This window comes from Haliaeetus albicilla, chromosome 14 (assembly GCF_947461875.1).
Source record: "Haliaeetus albicilla chromosome 14, bHalAlb1.1, whole genome shotgun sequence".
NCBI classification, from domain to species: domain Eukaryota; kingdom Metazoa; phylum Chordata; class Aves; order Accipitriformes; family Accipitridae; genus Haliaeetus; species Haliaeetus albicilla.
In genome coordinates, this window is record NC_091496.1 from 2492621 (window position 1) to 2516991 (window position 24371).

Below are 24371 nucleotides of genomic sequence, written 5' to 3' on the forward strand. Positions count from 1 at the left end.
AACCCATGAACGTATGTCTTTTAAATTTATCCTGCCCTGGATTTCCTAAAAGTAGACCAGACAGACTGTATCAGCATGTAGTTACCGCAGTGACTTGTATTACAACAAAAAGAATCTGATAGCTCTTATGCTGTGTTTCAAAGACTTAATAGCATCCTTAGTGCAACCAAGACATTTTTCTAAAGAAATACACAAAAGAAGGGACAGTAGCACGTGAAAAGAGGGGGCACCTTTTTGGCCTATATGTTGCTGTGCTATTTGTTACACAGCAAATAGCTAAACAAAGGGGAAAAAAAACCCTAAGCATGGGAGTTGAAGTACAGTAAATTGTGAAAGGCAGTGATTTTCCAGCTGAGGAACGCTGACCATCTCTGCTGGCACCACAGGGAAGCTGTGATAATGCAAAAGCCTGAGGACACCATCTCAACATATCCATCCCCACGCGTGCTGGGTGCACTCCAGCATGAGCCAACCCTAACTCCCACCCCAGAAGGCTCTCTTGAAGCATGCAGGCTTCATCTATCTCCATAAACCAACATTCCCTATTAAAACCAAAGTGACACTGAAGTCACGCACCCTTTGCCAACAATTCGGTACAAGTGCCTTCTGGGCCAACAGTGTTTTCGAGATGCTACACGAGAGAGACAACCCTTGAGCTTGAAATTTCACTTCTTGCTGTACCCCTTGGCCACCTCTATACACCTCCCAGATAAATATCGATGGAGCTGAACAAAGGAAAAAGACATTTTACACTTTGTAATGATGAACATTAATGGCCTGTGACACAACTGCTCTCTCTAGGGTGGCTTGTCATACAAGGTGGAAATTTTGCCCCCAACTTTGTAATGACATGTATATCAAAAATGTCAAAATATTTACTGTAAAAAGCACCTCCAGGCCAAGTTTAAGGTGACTTCTATGTTCTTGTTTTGCTTTTCTTTTTTCCCCTTAATATATTTTGCTTCTGAAGGGGGATACTACACACACAGTTATAAAACTAAATGCTGCAAGGAAAAGACTCTTATTTACATGCCTCCAACCGTTCTGCTGCTCACAAAACCAGCTGGTTCCTTGTTCTCACCACACCTGCACTGCAGTTCTCTATTCTTTTTTCTTGAGGGGACACCTACTGGTTCTGCATCTTTCAAAAAATTACACTATATTGCTTATTGTGCAATTATTTTGCAAAAGTTACATATCAGTTCTAAAAAAGAGCAACGAAATGACAAGACAGAGGAGATGGAAGAATTCAAACATATGCTTTAAATGTCACAAACAGCAAAGATCGGCACAGTAAAAGCCATCAGAAACTGGCAAAAACTGTAAAACTGCTAAATATAATTAGGTATTTAATTAGAACACCAAAGCATTACTAATACATCCTTTAAAATTTGGGAATTCAAAGCATATAAACTAAACTGAAACCTTTCTATTTCTGTATGACTGTGTGCAAAAAATTAATCTATAAAAATAATTTCCTATGAACCACAGTTTCAACACCTTTGGGTAGCAGCACCACTTCGTATCTGAGTATCCGGGGGGGAAAAAAAAAAAAAAAATATCTAAATAAGGCTCCCAAAATCCACCTCTCACAGAGAAAGGAACATAAAACGAATATATTTTAAAAATCCCCCTCTCAGACTTCTGCTTCAGTGATTACGTAGGAGCAGCAACGGAGACGGAATTAGAGTGCTATTGCAATGGAGCTTCGACGTGGACCTTGAGCAGAAGCAGCCAGAACAGAAGGAAATCTTTGCCAGTGAACATGGCTCTGGAGGAATTTTGCTAGAATGGCTAAATTGGAGGGGTAAGGAAAATGCACGTGTTGAAATAACTGTGCAGAAGAAGCCTTGAAGGCTAGACCAAATGCTCACGCTCTAGGAGACGAGTGATGACGGACTCCTACCTGGATAGTGGTGGTTGAGAGACCACACAACAAACCCTATACTATGAGACATTAGCTTGTTTACCTCCTACTTAATCAGTCGCCTCTTTCCTTTGTTAAACTACTCCAAAAAATAATCAAGAAGTTCCTAATCAGAAACTAAGGAATAAATCCACGGAAAGGGTGCTCATTTATAAACAGAAGCAAAGAGCATCATTTAGCACTGACTTGTTCAGTTTCACAAAGAACAACGCGAACAGGGCAACTACAGTCTGTTCTTGGGCAAGTTATTTAAAATGCCACTTCACTAAAATAACAGTGTTTGGAGACTACCTGAAAAAACAGAGGTGAAACAATGTAGAAACACAATGAATTAAAAGGTCTGATGATGTACTAAAGTTGGTACGTACTAAATCAACAAGTTTCAGCAAAAGCTTATCTAGCCATACCCAAAAGGCCTGCACCTCTGATGAAATCAAGCTTCAAAATGTATCGCTAGGGATTTGGGTATAAAAAGACTTCCTGAAAGTAGAAAAGGTTCTGGCAGAGCATGGAACTGAACCTCAAGCTCCTAAATTCACTGTTTCTTTGCAGACATAACCAAAAAGCTATGAATGGGTTAAATCCCAGCAGTTTTTGTACAACATCTGATTGTCCTACTTACTTGAAGAAGAAAAAAAATCATTCCACTGAAATTCCAAAGGGGGAACTCCAGTGTGAAGATCTATGAAGTGACAACCACTAATGACTTTTGACAATTTGACTTTTTTCTGTGTTGAGCTGCTGGGACTTGCCACCAAACACAGGGAAGTCTTAGAAAATGCCCGTTAGTGACACTGACATCATATTTTCTCCCCAAGCCAGGCTCTTCATGCCTGATGCTAATTCCATCCAGAGAGAGATTTACGCCTATTAAGCTCTGTAAAAACCTACTGTCAGCCCCGGCTATCCCAGTTTGATTTTGTATGAAAAGGAGAGGAAAACAACATATTTTACATTGCCTTTAAAATTTGGCAGGCTACCTGAATGCAAGACGTATGTCTGACAAGATCTACCTGAGCTTCAGGAATTTGAAAGAATTATAAGAAAGATTTTATTTCATCTTCTTTTTGAAAGAAGAAAAATGTCACTATTGTCACACCATTGGTCTTTTTCATCTTTCTCTTTTAGCAACATATGTTAAACTAGAGGAACAATCATTTCTTAAATGCCATGGGCTAGGGGAAATTCTGGGTCATGACTTTAGAGGGTTTGCAATGATATGAGTCCTATCATGAGACTACACATGTACATGTGCTTCCCTGCAGGGAAAAAAAAAAAAAGATGCAATCAATTTAAACCCCTTAATCAAAAATCTAGGCTAAAAATATAGAATATATACATGATGTTTTTAATTCATCTTTCATTTGATGCTTTGTTACCAAAATGAATTTCATATCTGAACGGGCGTGGAGTTTGACTTATCAATACAGGATACTTATCACAGAATGGTTTGGGTTGGAAGGGACCTTTAAAGGTCACCGAGTCCAACCCCCCTGCAATGAGCAGGGACATCTTCAACTACACCAGGTTGCTCAAAGCCCCATTCAACCCGATTCTGAACTCTTCCAGGGATGGGGCATTGACCACCTCTCTGGGCAACCTGTTCCAGTGCCTCACCACCCACATCCTGAAACATTTCTTCCTTATGACCAGTCTAAACCTTCCCTTTCTCAGTTTAAAAACTGTTGCCCCTTGTTCTGTCTCTAGAGGTCCTGGTAAAAAGTCTCTCTCTGTCTTTCTTATAAGCCCTCTTTATATACTGAAAAACTGCAATAAGGTCTCCCCAGAACCTTCTCTTCTCCAGGCTGAACAACCCCAACTCTCTCAGCCTGTCCTCATAGGAGAGGTGCTCCAGCCCTCTCACCATCTTCATGGCCTCCTCTGGACCTGCTCCAACAGGTCCATGTCTTTCTGGTGCTGGGGACCCCAGAGCTGGATGCAGCACTTCGGGTGGGATCTCACCAGAGCAGAGCAGAGGGAGAGAATCCCTCCCTCGACCTGCTGGTCACGCTGCTTTTGATGCGGCCCAGGATATGGTTGTCGTTATGGGCTGTGAGCGCACATTACTTCTATGTTACATTAGGCTTTGCAACACCAAGGATGGAAAGAACGTGAAGAGGTGACAGTTCACTGGTGTTAATCCTTATGAATCAAGAATATTGCTATGAATTGTAATTAATTTCTGCAGCGGTAATGGGACTGTGGCACGTGGTTTCATCAAAATTCAACTTTGCTGATTAAACATCTTCAGGAATTTGGTTGTTCTACATCAAAATTATAACAGGAGGTAAAGGTCATCTGGAGCCACACTTCTATTCATTAGACTTCAGATTTTTTTTCTCTCCCTCCTCCTTTCTTTACCAGATTAAGCACACGACCAAAGCAACTAAGCATACAAATTTGGTAGTTCAGCCTCCCCTGCTTCATTTGCATCTGTTGATTCATTTGTGCACATAGATAAGGTCAATGCAAATTGAAACCTCTGCCTTTTTAAAAAACTTTGCCCCATCTACCATTTAGCATGATCATTTCTCACACAGAATTAGGGGCAATGCTACCTAAGAGAGTTTTCCTCTCCTACTATAGCAAAGCCAAAATGAATAGTAATTCCTTTGGGTTTGAACACAAAGAGGCTTTCTGGATAGCACTTTATGCCAGATGCACAATACTTTTCAAACCAGGCGTGTGTGCAGGGATCTCCGAAATAGCTTTTATTTATCAGCCCTCCAGGCATGATGCTTATTCTGCCAAGCTTTGGGGAAGGCTTAAGGGCACAGGAAGAAGTTATGGAAAAAAACCCACCACCTTCATTTTGTTTACCTAACTGACTTGATTGACATTTTTAAATGATATTGTACTCTCAATAGCTATTGCCTTCAATTCAAAGAACTTAGCTACATTACTTCAAAGATCGTATTTTTAACATTGTAAAACGCTTGATGGTAGGTAATTACAACGCATTATCAGAATAACTCTAATACTGCATATACTATATTACAAATGACAACCGGCAATTAAACCCATTATTGCCTTTCATCAAACTAACCAGAAAAAACCACTTAACTATTGGCCTGGGCGTATCTAAAACTGATAACAAATACCCGTTCTGCTTACTCAAACAATAGTTCTCCGTCCTTGACTTCTGTTTGTTTTTTTAATATGGAAGAGGTGCCAAACATTTTCTTTAGGAGTCTCTTGAGGGATGCACATGGCAGATGTCCTCCCATCACACAACGGAAAATGTGCATTTCACATGGCTGGAACGGATGCACCTCTTGTGTGACTAGACACATGCCAGCAGTGGGGACTTTGGGGAAAAAGGCAGCTGAGCAGAGGTTGGATGAACTTTTTTATCAGCAGATCATATAGGCGACAAGTTTGGCACCTCTTACATAGAAGAAAGATTGGCCCGGATGAACGGGAAGCAGAAAATACTCCCAAATACTCCAAGTGTCATGAAGAACTAGGAATAACGCTGCCTGGGAAGGAAATGAAACAATAATTTAGGAGCCAGGCAAAGGAGAGAGAGCGAAATACCAATGTTAAGAAAAGATAGGTACTAGCAATCTAGAGATTCCTAGCAATTAATTAACTTTTATTATTTAACAACAATTTGCTTTCAGTTCAGATTAACGATTTACATGTGGTGCAGGCCCAGTCTGATTTTCAGAGTGAATTGCAAGACCCATTTTCATTAAAACCAATTATACGGTATGTATCAAGAGAGATGACTTTCACAATGAGGAATGGATTACAGCGATAGACTGTACAGCCCTGTAAAATAAAATGAAGAATGATTCTAGACTGAAGAATTGTCTCCACCTTTTGTAAAGATGTTGCAAAAGAGGATGGTTTTTATTTCCTCCCTGTAGTAGTATACAACTTCAGAGCATTTAAATTTTCCTACTCCGTGTAGCAGTTTTGATTTGCTGTGCTGTGATTTCTCCATTGTCTGGCCATCCACCAGACCACGGCTCTCACTCACCCTCCTCCAAAAGCTGCAGAATAGTGACTTTCTTCCGAGAGCTCTGGAGACCTATTAGAAAAGAACCAAATCTGACACTTTCCAATATTTCTCTCTTCTAGTTGTATTTAGTGTTATTTCTAGAAGGTCTCCAATTTTTGTGGAACAATTATGTCTCGTGTCCACTGAACTAGCTACCTGGCCCAGGACTAAAAATTACCAACTTGGGTATCCCAAAAGCAAGGAACAGACAATTTTTGAGGGATCTGCACTTATTTAGCAATGTTATTTGACCTTAGGGAGTGTAAACATTTTTAGTATTTTTTTTTAACTTTGAAAACACTCACTCTCTGTTACTGCAGAGATAATGAGTTTACTGAAAAGAGACACCCAAAATTATTAAAGCCACTAAGAGCTTCAGTCAGAACCTGATCATTACATTTTACAGTACACACAGCACTGCTAGTATACTGCCTTCTCTGTAGTCTTTTTATCCCTATGATAAATCAGTCACGGCAGCCAAAATAAAACCTAAATAAAAGAAGTGCTTTTGTGTTCAGAGGCATTATCACGTCATTTAGCATCCCTGGTACCACCACTCCATTAGTTTTAAGTATTATTGCAAGGATTGGTTCTTAAGTCACAATAAAGACTGGAAAAAAAGAGATGCTGTTAGCTTCTGCTATTTTGTAACATTTGTTTTACTATTCCACAGCAAAAAACCCCCAGAAACCAACCGATCTGAAGGTACAGACAGAGCTAAGGCAATGGCCTTAACTGGTTCTACTGGGCTCCTGAAATCTCAAGTTGCCACTATCATGGAACAGCAATTGCATCTAATAGTCCATTTCAAAAATTAAATTCCAGGTAATATGTCACCATCTGGATTTTCCCCAGGAACAAAACTACTTACTGGTGTCCATACACTCAAATAAACATCCATAACATTTAGACAAGCTGTGATTCACTGGAGTCCACCTCAACAGAAACGCAGCTTCGTACTCTCCTTTTCATGTCCTGTCCCCGAGTGCAGAAGCACTTAACTGTCCATAAAACCCACACCACAAACCAGCCACCGTCAGCTGTCCGACAGTGCTATTCGTCTACAGATGACAAACTACCGAACCGATGTGTGGAATAAGAGTTATCTCCAATTTACGGAGAAGGAAGCGGAGGCAGAAGGGATTAAACGGCATCAGACCCGTGGTTGCTGCTACCACGTGGGAGTGGGGTCACCAACCCCGCGCTGAGAGGGTCCCAGCATTGCATCTACATTTCAGACATGGTCTCCAGAAAGAATATTCCCATTTTGAAAGCCAGCAAAAGAACCTGACTTTAAGGAATGCAATGCTGAGAAGAAAGCTGCTTGAAGCTTGCACAAAGCATTCATACCACCTTGTGCTAGATGTAGTCCTCAGAGTTGACTAAATCACCCAAGTAGGAGCAGGCAGCGGAGTGGTCACTACCAGGTTACAGAAGGACTCTCAGAGCAAAAATAAGCCGTCACCCACTTGTTGCACCCCTCAGAACAAATCTATTTGGAAAAAAAAACCCAACCCCCCAAAAAACAACCAACCAAACAAAAAAACCCCAACGAAAAACAAAACCTGGAGACACAAAGTCACAATAAAATGGAAAGTCTGGACCTTGACTAATTAACAGTGAGAATTTATATGACTTTCAGTTCTGTTCTGTCTATTCCAAACCTGCACAGAATTTATGATCGTTCAACTTGACGCTTCATCCCCAACGGCTTCATCCCCGGCAGTCGCATAACCAGGACTTCCACATAGAGAGCAGTTTCACGCTGAGGTGTTAATGAATTGATGTCTCGGAAAAGCTTGGAAGTTATCAGATGAAAGGAGCTACAGAAGTACATAGCAGTGGTATTACACAATGTGCAATTACTGCTAATGTATCCGGTATTCAAGATGCCTGGTACCCAAAATAACCGCCAACTTCTTTCCTGTAAAATTTCTTTCTGGCTATTCTGCAGATCTCCAAAAATCAGCAGAATTTGAAATGAAACTCCACAGGAAAACTTATTCTGTGTATGACCTGGTGTCTGAAAAACATGCTCCTCTGTGGGCTGACTTCCCTGCAAGGCATCTCCTACGGTGCTATGAGGACTCTCCTTTTGCCATGTGCCTTTGGGGCAGCAAGTGGTTGTGCAGCCCCATCTCATGTGGCCAGACCAAAGAACCTGGTGTATAAACAGGAATAAATGAGGGTCCCGCACTGTAATATCCATGACAGAATTCAGCAGAATAGAAAAATGCAGCTTATTGGTGAAGTAACTTTAAAATCACTATTTTTAGCTCTGCTCAGGAAACTGAAAAGAGGGTAATAGTTGAAATAAACATTTCAGATCTCACTCTTTGCAATCATAAATGAAAATTAAATACTTTGAAAATCTCTTTTTTTCCCTTTTACTATCCCTGGAGAAGACTGAAATTCACCTCCATGCTCTAACTGAGATAACAGCTATAGTTTCCCCAAATTACAAAATTTTAAATTGTACATAAGGTTTTAAATAGCTTTGCAAAAACCCAGCAAGAATAATCTAGCTAAAACACAAAGCAGAGAGAGAGCTCCAACATGAGTGGCCCAATGCTAAGGGAAATCAGTTCGCCACCAAAGGCTTTTCCCAGAAGAACCTTTAGCTAAACAACATGACATTTATGTAAAAAAAAAAAAGATAAAAATTAAAACTCCTTTCATATACATGTTCCTCTGATTGCTATATAGGGGATATGGGGTCCAAAACCCACTGTCATTCTGGGCTTTATATCTTTGCTTTTAACAGCAAATACAAAATACACAAATCACCTTGTTCGTTCTCATCAACCAACAGCTCTCCTGTATTTCAACTGAAAATTCGTAAAGCTTTATGAATGTAACCACACACACTCTCCAAAGTTTTTCAGGGTAATAATAATGTAACTTGGACTCAAGCCACACTAGGTTTTCATCCTTGGATTTCCCCTATCGTATTCAGGGAAAGCCCTCACTAATGTATTTGCTGAACAGCTTCCATAGATTACAAACTTAGTATAAACTTAGAATTTGTCAAATTTTTTTTTCCCCTTTTCTTCCACAATGAAAATGAAGGATGCTTTTCTACTTTTGCCTTGTGAGTTTTTCTGTCGCTTGCAGATTTTTTTTCAGTGTCAGAGTAGTACGTGCTGTATTTGAAATGAAAGCTGGTGCTAGTAAAGCAAGTTTTAGCCGCTGTGGAAGTTCATTCCCCAATGCCAACTAAGCTCCTAGAAAGGAACCAGCTCCTGCATGGGAGTATCTCACCTTGTGATTGAAGAGATTTATAGCGTCTGATAAGCCAAAGCATTAAATTTGGATCTTGATGTGTAACTCAGGCTCCTTAAAGCATTTTCAGATTAAGCCATTTTGTACTTAAGATGGTTAAATTAAATAAATGGAGCCATCCTTCCCTTCCAGCTTTGCTAAGTATTTTTCTGTCCAAGAGGTTTTTAAGTACCAAAATACTCATGCTTAGGGGCAGGGTGGGGAGCGAGAAAAGGAAAAGAAACAGGAAAAAGAAAAAAAGAAAATCTACAAATTTCAATGCATGTAAGACCCATTTCAATCATACTTAATCTCTCATTTCACAAACACAACATCTACAAACCTTTGCAGAATGTTCCGTATAACAGATTAGCACATAACTGTAAAATAAAAATAAATAAAAGAAGTGTGATTTTTGGTCTATGTTTCTACTACACCAGCTCCTTTCCTTCAGTCTCAGTTGCAATCTGAAAAGATGACCTTCTGGTAACAAAGGAAGGTTGCTCACCAACTCTAATCAACTTCTTGCACCCATCCTGCTAACAAGATGCCATCAGGCGATGACAATTTACAGCCAGTTTGAGTTCACACAAGATTCAAGTTTCTTTTGAAAGCAAGCTATGCATTTTACAAACCCCGTCTCACCTCGCAGGTCCCTGCTACAATAATCTGAACCAATTCTTCTGTCTACCTGGGTAAAGCGTAAAGCACGGGCAGCAAATCAGTCAGTCAGTGTGTGGCTGCCTGTAAGTTTGTGTTGGAGAAATGTGGATTAATGGAAAAAAAAAAACCTTTTTCCCAGATTTTTTTTTTTTTTAATTCTACCAAATAGATTTGCAGCCATCATATGAATACTTACAGAAGATATTTTAACTGAGCACACCCTTGTGAAATTGTAAAATTAGCTGGATATTAGCTAATACACACAGTTTTACATGGAAACAGAGCTAAAAGAAAGCCAAAGAATTGCAGGTGTATTACATTCTCTTAAGGAAAAAACGCACGTGTATTTTTTTTAAAAAGTGTTTAGGCCTGGAAAACATGCTAGTGGAGTTGACTTTCAGAGGCCTTGGCTAGCTGGCTCTTGCGTAAGGAAACGCTCTGACGTAAAACTATTTGGTCCAGTGACACAACGTGAGAAATATAAGAGGAATTCCCCAGACTACTTGCCACACCTGGTACTGGGCAAGACCCACAAATTTATCCTCTTCCTTCTTAGGATTGCTCCAAAGATTTGCTGGCATCCGTAAGACTCTGGGAAGACCAGAGTAGCTTCTTGTGGTGGGTCGACCTTGGCCGGCTGCTAGACCCCCACCAAGCTACTCTCTCACTTCGCCTCTTTTACAGGACAGGGGGTAGAAAATAAGATGGAAAAACTTGTGGGTTGAGAGAAAGACATGGAGATCACTTACCAATTACCATCATGGGCAGAATAGAATTGACTATTTCATTTTTAAATTAAAATATTAAAGAGAATTAGTAATAACTTTATAATCCAGTCTATAAATCCAGATTTGTATAACTATTGTAATTTCACCATAAGTTTACTTACTAATAATTGTTCTATTTTGATTAGACTTAGTAAAACACCAGTTAGATTACCAATAAATTCACAGGTCCATATACAAGATGTGCTGGCTTTTGTCCACACTACGGCAAGCTCGGAAAAATCAAAAATAACCCTCTTCCAGTCCAACACCCGCTCCTCTAATGGTGGGAAAACCCACGATTATTCTTTGCACAGTACGAAACCAGCACTTCTTGCAAACTTCTTAACCCACATCCACCAGCCATGCCCAGCACCTCTTTGGGAAAGAACCAGATGAGCAGATCTACACAAGGTTTGCTGGTGTATCTCAAGACTTGATGTCATTCCCGCTGCATTTAGCGTTGGTGTGGCCTCACCCTCAGCACTGTGTGCAGTTCTGTGTTCCACAATTCAAGAAGGTTGTTCAGGTACTTGAATACCTCCAGACAAGGACAACAAAGCTGGTGGAGGGGCTGGAAGGAGTGGCTGAGGACACTGGGTTTGTTTAGTTTGGAGAAAAGGAGGTTGAGGGGACACCTCATTGCTCTCTACAGCTTCCTGAGGAGGGGACGTGGAGAGGGAATTGAGCTCTTCTCCCTGGGATCCAGTGATAGGACGTGTGGGAATGGCTCAAAGCTGCGCCAGGGGAGGTTTAGACTAGACATTAGGAAGCATTTCTTTACTGAAAGGGTGGTCAAACACTGGAACAGTCTTCCTAGAGAGGTGGTCGATGCCCCAAGCCTGCCAGCATGTAAGGGGCATTTGGCCAATACCCTTAATAACAGGCTTTAACCTTTGGTCAGCCCTGAAGCGGTCAGGCAGTTGGACTAGAGGATCGTTGTAGGTCCCTTCCGACTGAACTGTTCTATTCTAAGACACGACTCGTGTCTTGCGATGCAGTATTCACAAGGAATAAATACTGAAAACTCATATGACATCACAAATCTCTACTTATAGTATAATAAAAATAATAGTGTTCAGCAATACGGGGAACTTTAATCCTGCTCTTTGAGAACATTAGTTAAATGCTAGAACTAAACTCAAGCAGCACTTCCATTAAGAAATGAGCTGAAACTACTTTGTTGGCTTGATGAACATAATACGGGTTAGAAGTAATTCATTATCATGGAATTGAATTAACACTGTTTTCAGCTATTCAGCCTAAGTTCTTGCAAATGTCAAAATTTCTATGTTCCTCCTTCAGGTTGTATTTCACCCAAAGGAAAGGAGGAGCTGGAGACATGTGAAATTTCTGACAGGCTGTTGATTTTCCGTATGGATGAAGCATGTTTGAAAACTCAAAACTTGACTGATCTGCTGAAGCACATTCTCTGACAGACAATATAAAATCAATGCACCACATATTAAGAGTTTTTTTGGCGTGTAAGAGTTTTTGTTTGTGTGGGAGGTGTGGGGGGGACTGCTTTATTTTCTGTCATCGAAAATGAACAGCCTTACCTTAAGGTTTTTATAAACTGTCATCTTTAATCAGACACACACAGTAAGACTGTCAGTCCTCATAAAGCATCAGGGAAAAAAAAGCACAAAACGTGAAGCTGTTCGCCATCCCCTTCCCATGCATGTGCCCTGTTTCTGCGATGGCCTCAGCCAGAACTAAACCTTTTCTTAGCAGTGTCACAACAACAAGCTCTTCTGAAATGTGTCTTTATAATTCAGCAACGCAGACTTTATGAGAGCTTGTCAAAGAGAAAAGAGTTAGGATTCGCCTGCAAGAAACATTCATTCCCGCTGTTGACAGATATAAAGTACTAAATGTCAACAGCAAGGGACTCGTCAACTAAATGTCTTCTAAACACTCATTAAACCAGGGGGGAGAAAAAAATTCAGTAGGTGGGTGTCAAATTGCTCCCTTAAGATCTCGATTCAGGTCAACTGAAGTAAACAGCGAGTGTATGAAAAGTTGTATCAAGCATCTGTCATACTCAAGGATGGGTATTAACGATTCCAAAATAAAGATGGGTATATTAAGCATCGTGGTGACTATCGGTACCGTAATGAGAAGCAGGAGATACGGGCTCCTGATCTGAGCCCCATTTGTCTTGCCGCGCCACAGAGCCTGCGGAGAGGCACCAGCTCCTTGCCTCCATAGCCTCCCTCTCTAAAGGGAAGATACTGCCTACCTTGCAGAAGCCAGATTTAGATTAACTAAGTGATATTTTTCCCCCGTCTTTGAAGATAAGGGATATGTCTGACTCTTAAGACTTCACAAACAGTATTCATGGAATCCAGATGGTTATATTTTTAAGGGGTCACTGACTTTAAAAGTTTGCAAATAAAGTCTTCCTATGTACATAACAGCACCTGTTTGTTTTTTTTTTTTTTACTTAACTCCTTATCCTCTGAATATTATTCAACGTGAAATACAAACTTTAAGCAGTTAATAAGTTCCCTCTCCCAGCTCGAGTCGGTTTTATCGATTTCTCTAAAATCAAGTATTTTAGGTTTGATTTCAAAAAGCTAGAAACATCAGCTCTCATTATTTAGCACTATCTGTGCCCTAAGATTATTTGACATTTTCCATTTACTTTAATAATAATAATATATACTTCTTAAACTGACAAAATACCACGTATTTTTCTTAACATACTTGGTATCATTTAACATAGTCTAAACATACTCAATGTAACTAACAAACTAATCTAATTTTCACACTCCTTTTGCTTCCCATATAACACATTCCCCATATTATCAAATATTAATTTTTTAGTACACAACTATAAGATATTACAGCATATTTTAAAATCAAATTAGTAGTTTATTATTATAGCTCTACAAATATACTAATAAAAGGGATTATCAGCGAGGTACACACGGGTTCTTACTTATATACATAGTTTTGTATCAGTTGCAGTTACATAGGTATGAACAGTGCTCAGCTGCAGCAGCAGTTGATGCTCACACAGACCAAAGGACTTAGATGCCCCATAGGAACCGATGACAGCTTTGCCATCCCCTCCCAACATTTTCAAACTAAACAGAGGATTTAAATTATACATACAGTGCCTTTTATCTTGACATATCCTGAATTAAATAGAAGCTTGACACGATTATTCCCAAAGCACGGAAAGCTAAAACATGACTGTTAATACATATGTACCTGTGTGTATGTACATATTCTGTACATCGTGCACCTCCCTCCCCAGGACAGGTTACCAGCGGAGTCCGAAATTTGACCTTCAGCAGTTCCGTGCCGATTGCCACCAGTTGGTGAGGAACATGCTGATATCAACAGGCAGCAAAACTAAATTACTATCCTCCTTGATTATTCCCTAATGAATATATTTTATTTATTAAAAGAGCAATCGCTCCTTTATTAGCATTAACATAACCGGAAGAAACAGGAAATTCCAAAAATGTTAACAAGTAAAAAGCTACTGCTTTAAATGATGGAGACCAGCATAAATGAACATAATCACTTAATTGTTAAATTAAAATGTCAAATTATTACCTGCTCTTTTCCTCCCACTCCAACCAACCTGAAATACCAAGAACAAGCAAACTTTGCAGTGCCTCGGACCATGCACACACCTGAGCGTTAAACTTTAGTCTTTGCATCTCAGACAACATCAGCACAGTCGAATCAGTAATTTTGCCTTTCCTTCCTCCCTTAATTTGCTACTCCAATAAATCCACACTTTGCTTCTCACTTTCTTACTCTCCAGACTTTGAGATCAAAGGCAGTGACTAGAACATCCCTGACACGGCGCAGTTCCTCCCATCTGGCGAGCAGGGAGATGGCAGCAGGCAGACGCTGCCCATTTGATAGAGAGGTAGAGGGTGCCAGGTCAATTTAGCCTCTCTAGTCCACTCCTTCACAAGGACACAATCTTGCTTAGAAGCGACTGCTTCTTCCGAATCAATGAACGCTTTGCTTTCTCTTCCATCCTATAACCCTTTTAATTGCTGCTTGATCTTAATGAAGTGTGGCTGATATTAATAAATGGATACCCTCGCGGCCTTAGTACCCAATATCCAAACAACGTTCAACTGAGCTAGCATCAGCAGTGCTTTCACAATTCCACACGCCACCATCCCCTCCATCTCCAGTCCCTCCTGTCCCTCCCCCTTAAGCCTCAAGACTGCAGACATCTGTTCTTCAATTGTCTGGTAATAAACATGCTCTATAAAGCATATGTAAAATGATTATTACCCTGAAGAGCCAAGTGCCTTTCAAATGCCAGCTGAAACAAATAAACATTAAAAAAAAATCCCCACCAAACAAATGTTACAACAGACATCACTCAGGCTGTTCAATATTCCACAACGTAAGGGCGTCAGTATTGGTCCTGCACGTTTCCCTCCTCCAACGGGAGACATTAGTCCACAGACCAGTAACACCAGCGCTTTCACGATCCAAGCAGATGCTGGTTAGCAGTGAAGGATGAAGAAAGCAACTGGACGCTTTTGGTAACTTTTATACTTTGACACCTCCCGCAATATGTAATTAAGGAAAATCAGATGTGTATTCCTCTTCAATTTGTAAGTGCAATTAGTTTTCATATGTAGTTAGTAAAATCTATTCCCAGGAATCATCTCCACCAGAATACCCACTTGTCTTCCAAAAATTCACTATTAATTTATTACGTGTGTGGTGGTGTCATTAAGTCCTGGTAATTAATCTGGGGCTTGGTGTGTCTCAATTGTCCTAGTGGAAATTAGGGACCCACATCCCAAACGGCATTAACATCTCACTTCCCAACTCTGGCTCGATGCTCTAAATGAAATCGAGGGAAGGAAGACTTTGAAAACCATTCGTATGTATTTGCCCTTACGATCTCCACGGTTGTTAGTTAAGAGTTCCTCCAAAGAAACTTTTGTTACTGGAGATACGCGGGTTAATTCACAGCCCCCTGAAAGCCTGCTGACTCTCTGTTCTTCAAAAGGATCTGGAGCCAAGCTCAACCTCAGTTTGTACATAAAGAAGGATCCAAAAAAAGGCTATTATAACCAGTAAACTTAACACTGTGATTGTGCAACTCTGATATGAAAAATGTCATTGTCTATCACATCAGTAGTACAAAAAAAAGAAAAATTCAGACTGATGAATATGAATGCTCTGGTTACAACCCTCCCCCAACATTACTGTGCTGAATTACATTTTAAAGCCATCACTTAATGCAATGCTCAGGCTTTAAATCATCACGCCAGTGTCTGGTTTCTCAGTGATCCCGTTAGCTTAATACTTCTAGAAGCACTCAGCTTCCTAATAAAATCAGCTAGCCCATACAGTGCTAAAACTTCTCTGTCAACATGTTTATGTGAACTTGATAAAAATAAGAAAAAAACCAAACAAAAACCCCTTCTAAATAAAATATTGATCATTTTTAATTCAAAACAGATTCATTTTAAGCCCATACAAGCGACACTGATGAAAGATGATTGAGGCAGGCCATAAAGAACCTCGACAACAAATGGAAAATAAAGCAAGTGAAAACTTCACACCTCTGCAGCAATTACCTCGTCAAGAGCTTGACACTTATACAATAACGTCTGGAGAAGGGTGACAAAGATCTAACCAACAAGGAATGCACACATAAGATGATGTGCTAGAAATTATTGCAAACGTCAATATTTTAGCAAATCCACCATATTCAGCATTTTACAACCACAGCCAGCACCATATAGCCAATTTTAACAGGACTCAATGGGTAAGCCAGTTTGCTGGTAGGACAGGTCATTGCTATCAACTCCCATCAGGAACAGAACTCCCTACAGGTAATTATTATCAGCAAAAGAAATCCAGTCCTGGTCATCCCAGATATGCTGCACCCCATGCATCATGCACACACCAAAGTTGAGGATCATTAGTTAAATCTAAGGTAGCAAGGACTCGTGCGTTTACTCTGTCAATCATTAAATTAGGCAAAATCACATTAAAAAAGTTTCTACAGTCTTCACTTACACCCAAACTCCCCCCATTCTGCAGTGAGAAACGGGTAAGCTCAGTCACAGGGTATTTTCCTTCTCTTCATGCAGTTATTGATGAACTACTCAATGCAAGGAAGTTAAGATGTTGCAGATGGTTAGCATGAAAAATATATTGTACGCAGATACCTTAATCTTGATGCAATTATTTTTTATGAGGCAAATTATTTCTATTGCCTATCTTGCAAGCTGGTAATGAAAGTGAAGTGTTTGTGAGAAGTGCTATTTAAAGCAGAGCACTCATGTTTGACTCAGATGGCAAAAAAAGGGGGAAAAATTAAGCAGGAAGGCAAATAGAAAGAAAGAAGTATTTTCACCGGTTTCTAAATCAATGTGAAATACCTCATCAATAAAAATAGGAACATCATCACCCCGCTCTGTGCTTGAAAGAAGCCTGTAAATTCATTAAAGATTAAGAGACTGAAGTCCATACTATAGCGGTCGTATCTTGAATAGCATATTGCATCTTAACCACTGTCCATCTTTTCTCATAATATAATGGCTAAAAACTATAAATCATGCTGTAGCAAATTTATTTTTAGCACATTTCTTTTGTTTAAAAGAGACAGAGGTTGAAACAAAATATGTTTATGAAATTTTCCATTTCATTATGGGCATCTAGCGATAAATGAAGAGTGTACAATGTACATAACCCTTTTTTCAAGGAAAGATCTTAAACACCATAACAAGTTTTTGTCTGTCCTCACAACAGGTGCTGTTCTCAAGATTATTCCAATATCTAGTGTCATGACATCAGAAACTTAAATTTGGAGGAATTTATGCACTTTCCATCTATATTTTTAAGTCCTGAGAAGTCACAGATGACCACAGTTCTCAGCTACTGAGACATCAGTCAGGATATTCCATCCTCTGGGGATCAGATTCCCATTACTTTTTATTACTATTTTATTATTGCTTGTTTTTAGTGTTCAAGGGACATACCCTGTTGCCTAAGTGACTCATGATAGCGAGTAATACAAGCAGAACCAAGGAGGGAAATGCTCTCTAAAGGTGCTACCACTGAATAGGCAAGGACATGTCTGACAATAAAGGAAAACCCTGCAAGGAAAAAGCAGAGGTGGAAGACCAACGTGAGCCGAGAAAAACATCGTAGTATTTAATGCTGGCAAAACTAAGAGATGAACTGTTAGATTGCAAAGTAAAGAAAGAAAAATTAAAGTATCAGAGGTGAGTGACTTGGTGAAAAGAGGCTTAGTATAGACCTGCTCTGTTTTAAAGTTCCAGCAGTCCGTGATGAGCTGTGAAGATTTTAGTAATTGGCAGGGCACTTTAGATGAGGCATTTAATTTGCAGACCATAGACCGTATTTGCTTTATCAAAGAATGAACTTACCTTGCAGTTCATAAACTATCCTTCTGACTTTTTAATAAGCATAACAGACAGTCAGCAATAAACAATTTGTGGCATGCTGCAACTAAACTTTTTTCCCAGCTTGGGTCAATAACAACTTACACTGGTCAATGAAACAGGGTCACCCAGACAAGCAATCCCACTTGGTATGCTAGTCAATTTTGAAAAAGATTAAAGAGCACTGGCAACAACCTCAACTAGTGATTACTTTTTACATATGTGCATGTCAACAACTTTACAGCAAGCCCACTGCTGTGGGATGTTATCTCAGAAGTGGCAATGTGCCCATAAAGAAAGAAGGTTAATTCTACTTATTCTAATTATTTGCACCTCTAGAAATACGTAGACAGCCTTACTTACCTGAGGAGGGGATGAAAGATGATGGTAATGTTCCTGGCTCCTGGTTTGCAGACAAACTTGGATCCGCCACCTTCAATTAAGTTATCATCCGGTCCTCCTGGAAAATAACATGAAACAAGTTGTCTAACAGATCTGAACATCCCTTGATTTTTACATAGTAAGTGATAATTAAACATTTAGGTCTGACTAAATGCTTCATTCCTAGTGAAAGATCAGCAATTAACGTGAAGATACGCTCTTTCTACCCTCTTTCTGCTCCGAGAAAGTACTCCTAAGGCAATAGGAACAATACAGATCATATTCATTCATTACTTTAGGCTCCTCTCTCCATAGCTGGCGGAGTATTGCAGAAAGACTGGTAAGTGCAGGTCTCCTACGGCACAGGACCTGGTTTCAACTGCAGAAGAGTTTCCCAGCCACGTCAGATGAATGTATCAGTTGACCTAAGTCCAGTGTACCGGACTGGAGGTGCTAACGTGATACCCATCACACAGATGAGAGATGCCCAGACACCATTAAGAGCCTTGAGCCTCATGGTTCTTCAAAGTGCCAACCCACTGACAAACGAGGACCTCCAGCCTGAAGTTTCAGTGACCTGAGCAGTTATCAGAACAGCCCAAAACCTAACACAAAGCACATCAGCACACACCTAAACCACCCTTTCTCAAAAGCACGAGGGCCTTCATCTTGTATAATAAACACTCAAAGTCTTGTCCATGTGGCTAAGATGTATTTTGAAGCACATGATGCTTGGAAAGGGTTTTAAGAGCAGCACTTCACTGAATTTTGCTGCTTCCATATTGCTGTATGGAAGGCTCCTGCACCTCCGACTGATGCCACCATTCAATCCCTTGGAAGGTAGCTTGGTTTTGACTGCAAGTGACACGACATTTTAACTTATTTATTACATTTAACACTACTGGGTCTCTCAGGAGTCCACGTCCTGCACCAAGTAATTCCCTAGCAAAAGTCGCATTTGCTCAAGTTCCAGTTACATACAAATAGGCTCTCAGCTACGGGGAAAATTAACTTTTTGAGTCTGGCACAGTCCTTGGTAGTAAAACACAAGCTCAGAGAGTGTTATTTATACACCTCAGGCCCAGACTGCAGGACTTCAAGTGGCATGAAAACACCCACCTGCATGTCATTAAATCTGAACCAAAGTCACTTCCATAGGCAGCTCCTAACACCAAAACACTTTAAAAATTAGGCTACTGAGAGAGAAAAAAGGGAGGAAGGCAAATCTCAATTTCCTGAAACCCTTGCATTTGCTGATAGCAACAAAGTCCACTTGTTACCCTTCCAGAAGAAAACATTTTTAGGAGAACAAGCCAGATGCCCCACACATAAGCAAATGGCAGCATCAGAAAAAAATCTCATTCTGAAATTAGCAGTAATTCAGCACATAAACCCTTGTATTTTGGTCATGCTCTCTTGTCACAAAGCACAGACCATCATCTTGCAGGTATCATCTGCGAAGCAACCCTATCGAGTGAGGTTTTTGGCTAAGAACCTTAAATAACCCAAAATAAGAACTTAGGCAAAGAACTTAGCCCAAATACTGTCAAGTCCTTTTCATTTTGCATGTGAACTCTCGTTAATGATTGAATAATAATAAATACAGAACCTAATCACATTACTATGATAGCTTTATAGGTAGGAAAATGACAAAGTACTTGAAATCAAAACAACAGCAGCAGATTATTGCATTTTTTTGACCCTGACATCTATCTGCCTCGAAACAAGAAGAATTTCTCCACATTGGAAAGTGTAAGAGGAGGAATACAACCCATGAGTAAGTGACTCGATCTTCTTTTCAAGGTGAAGTTTATATGCTTTAGGCCATTACCTGTAACCAATCTATAAAAAAAGCTCTTTGATGACCTGATTTAATTGACCCTCCTGTCCGCAACCTCACAGCAATGTCCAAGGACCAAGCAAGTCACTGACACCAGTTCTCCCATACCCTAAATGGTCCCTCCAGGTCAAGAGTACTTTGTACAAGAATTCACAGCACTGGTGTAGATTCAAAGATGCTGTTTCGGTGCCCCGGTAAAAGGGACAATATTAAATTCCTTGTGGAGTGGGAAATCCATGCATCCATCCTGTGGATAGCTGCAGTTGCAGCATTTCCACAAGCTGACTCAGCTCCCCAAATGCACCTTTAGGACATGGAGCTTCTTGATAAATCCTGCACTAACATAAGGACTCAGGAAGCACAAAGAAGCAGCTGAGAACATAGTTTATAAAACTTTACTGATTGTAATTAGAAAGAGGTAGCTCAAAAAAAAAAAAAAAATTCCAGAATTTCATTTTGCATTTTAAAAAGTTAACTTGCACAATGTGACAGTTTAATCGTGGAAAAAAGAGGCGTAACTTCTAGGAAAAGAAAATTATTCATTTCCCCTATTAATGTCAGACCCTGCAATTTCCAGTGGGGTCTGTGTCTTAACTGACTTATTGAAGAATTCATCCAAGCATGAACTACTGAGGCATGAACTAGGAAATACAGGCTCAAATTAAGAAAAGGGTGTTATTCTTGTAACATCAAGTCACCCTGCACTAATCAATATTATTGACTGGGATGAACTCCATAGCAAGGAATAAAACAATCTGTCTTATCTGCTTGGCCATATTATGTGAGATTTGAGAACAGAACAGAACACCGGCACCGAGAGAAAAATATGCTTTTACAACTTCTCCGCTCTTAGCTTTCAATTAATAATAATGAATGCTCTGCATGTAGGTGTAAGCTACAAGGAAAAGTAATTTTGTTTGTATTTAAATATTGTACCTTAAAAAATACACTGAGACGTAAATCTTATTCCTGATGATGTCTCATACATACCAACAACAACCCAGCATTGCAACAGCTCTTGCTAACGCCAGCAGCCTGCACTGGATCTCCCACCTTTACTTCTCTCGACGGTGCCATCGTACTTCTACGGACCCCGAACTAAGCTGCCGAAGCCCGACAGCAGCACAGCTCCATTCGTGCACAGCCGCAGCGCAGACAAGCAAATGCTGCCATTTACCACAATTTACAGCACAGTAGTTTTATTACGATAGCTGTTGCAGAAAAGCCCAAACTGGAGCAAGAGAGAGCTTATGATATAACTTTGCCTGTATATTCGAGTGCAAATCTCTAGTGAGGACTCTCCCTGACTACATCAAGGTCTGAAATGTGCATTTACATTGAGCAGCCAACATGATACCTCTACTGCAGACAATGCCCCGTGCTGGAGAGCCAACAGGCATCTCCATAAAAATACACCATGATTATCCCTTCATCCTTACTGATTCCTAACAAGAGCATGTCTTTCAGGAGGTGAACCCGAAGGTGGATCATTCATCCAAAGAAACCCATACCAGGCAGCTCCACAGAAAACAGGCAGCAGATAAAGGAAGAGTGGGGAAAAAAAGCCCGTTGTGTTGTGGGTAGTTTTTTCCTCATCACGATGATTATCAGAGACGCAGTTTGCACGGTCTCCCAAACAAGAGCTAAGCACGCAAATACTGTACTGCTGGGCTGTCCTGAACGCACGCCACGTACATATGAGCAGAAAACGATCCGCCTCATTAGGGAAAAGGAGCTGTAAAGCCTAATTCCCAGTGGGCACTGAAGATTTTCAACTGTATGTGAGTGCTCAGCTTTATTGCCATGACAGCTCACTAAAAGCACCGACTATGGGACTAACCATCGACGCTCACTGATGTATAGAGCACTCCAATAACCATCTGGACTGAGTATACATCATTGCTTCAGCAATGCCACACTACAGAAGTCTTTCATTTGGGCTGCAGCGATTGGTTTTTTTGTTGTTTGGGGTTTGCTTTGGGGTTTTTTTTTTGTTTGTTTGTTTGGGTTTTTTTAGTGTAAGGCAAGAAACTGTAATAGCCACATTTCACAGGCACTAGGAAAAAAACCCAAACTTTCACAGGTGTCAAAGTACTATTGTTGTAGCAGTTCCTTCTTAAGAGCACCAGCTTGCTGATTTAATGCATCTAGTAATAAATTATGAAACAAAAAAAAAAAAGAAAAACTTTGAGGTGAAGTGAAATTTGTCATAGAGTTAATGATATCCTCATGCTGTGCTAGCAATGAAGTGTGCCCACCTGAATACCACTGCAAGTGGGAGTCAGAGATGGGTCCATTAGTAACGCAGCTGAATGTTTCTGAAATGGAGCCTAAAATGTCATGCTTCAATATGAAAAAGCATTAGATTACCAAGAAAGCTAGAATCTGCACGCATTTGCAGTCTGAACAAACATTAAGAGTGCTTCAAGTTTTCCATTCTGCCTAGTATTTTAAAAATTTAAACATTCGTCATGGATATCCCAGGTTTACTGCTAACATCCTGTTATACCGTTATACATACACAGCAGGTCTCAGAAGAGCGATGGCAAGATTTCTTGTCCCAGAAGGGATCTCCCCAGAAAAACGAGAGTTTATTCTGCCACGAAGTAACTCAAGTTCAAAGGTGCCCACCTAAATTTGAGGTATACCCAGACTTTGCTAATTTACTCTGTATGAAAAACATATTGAAGCACATGACAGAAATGCTAAGGATTAACATTATTCAGAAAGTGCCTCAGGGTGCTTTGCAAATGAATTAAATTTCTTCTTGGTATTCCTATACCAATTTTGTATACTGAAACAGTAATGAAGACAAACCTTAAGTTAGATACACACCATCACACAAATCATGGCTCCTCATTTAAAGACAAAACCCTGGAATACACTGCAAGGAGTTTCCTGATACATAATTTTGCAATTAATATAGAGCTCGTTGCCTTCTATAACCAAGGACTGCTATGTCTACATAGACTGCTTAACTTGTAACACCCCCCCCCCCCCAAAACCACACTGAGACATATCCTGCAATTTCCTCCTTTATCAACAGAACTTCTCTACCACTAAATTAAAAAACAAAACAAAACCCCAAAAACCTAAACAAACAAACCCACAAAAAAACAGAAACAATAACAGTGTTTATATTTCCTTTTCCCAATTTTTGTTGGGGTTTGGTTTTTGGTTGTTTTTTTTTTTTTTGAAACAATTTTCTCCATAAAGGTCCAAGATTTATATGGAAGTTTTTACTCTTCAAAATCATGTTTGAAGAGGAATCACACACTGCTCCCTCTCTTGATCTGTTCCTTGAAGGACATGAAGACATCAGAGAGGAGGTAGCTCAGCATCTTGTAAGAAGCTCCTGGCACCTTTTAAAATCATAGTAAGTAATAAAGTAATTTCTTTTTTGTAACAAGAATGTAAGGAAAGTTCTCTCCGCCTCTAAGAGGAGTACTTTGAAAAGGTGAAATTTCTTACACTGTCACTTCAGAGCACCATAAGACTTTATCCAATTGTTTCAGAGCTGTATCTGTCCTACTCCATTCCATCCTCAGCCCCGATATGCTTTAAATCCTATCGGACACAAAAAACATTTAGCTAACAAGTAAACCCTTTTCCAAAACATCCGAGAAATATTTATTTGGTCTCAACAGAAACAGCAAGCACCCGAAAACCATGAGTACCATAGGAAAACCTTCCCTCTTTGCTCTCTTCCCCTCTTATCCCATGTTAGCACAGGACAACTTCATTAATCTCTCCATGACTGCAAACTTTTCAGCTAAACAGGTTCCAGGCACGTAGTGAACAATTCTTCGGCACCTCTCTGTGATCAAAGCGCCTTTCCTAGTGAGCCACTTCACGTTAATCTATGCAACCACAAAAAGAATAAAGAAACAGGCTTTGAAGCCACAACAATCAAGCAATCAACACAGCTTGCAAATCAATGCCACCTCCTCCACTCCGAGTGTCAGAGCAAACTTATAGGAGAAAAGGAACCAGGTCAGATATTATGGTCCTTCCCAAAGGTTCTTGATTATGTGGAGATCAACAACACAGTTATTACCTACACGCCATCTTCAAGGTATGGAAATTCAAATTTTCATTTAGCATGAAAGGGAAA

The 24371-nt window shown here is 40.0% G+C and overlaps 1 protein-coding gene across 1 annotated transcript in view; it reads right to left on the reverse strand.

Moving 5' to 3' along the window:
• Positions 1-24371, reverse strand: part of EXOC4 (exocyst complex component 4) — a 408465-nt gene that overhangs the window by 198567 nt on the left and 185527 nt on the right. Inside the window, exon 10 of the mRNA XM_069801534.1 lies at positions 18400-18496. Within this exon, the coding sequence (XP_069657635.1) occupies positions 18400-18496 (97 nt within the window). The remainder of the gene's footprint in view (positions 1-18399; positions 18497-24371) is intronic.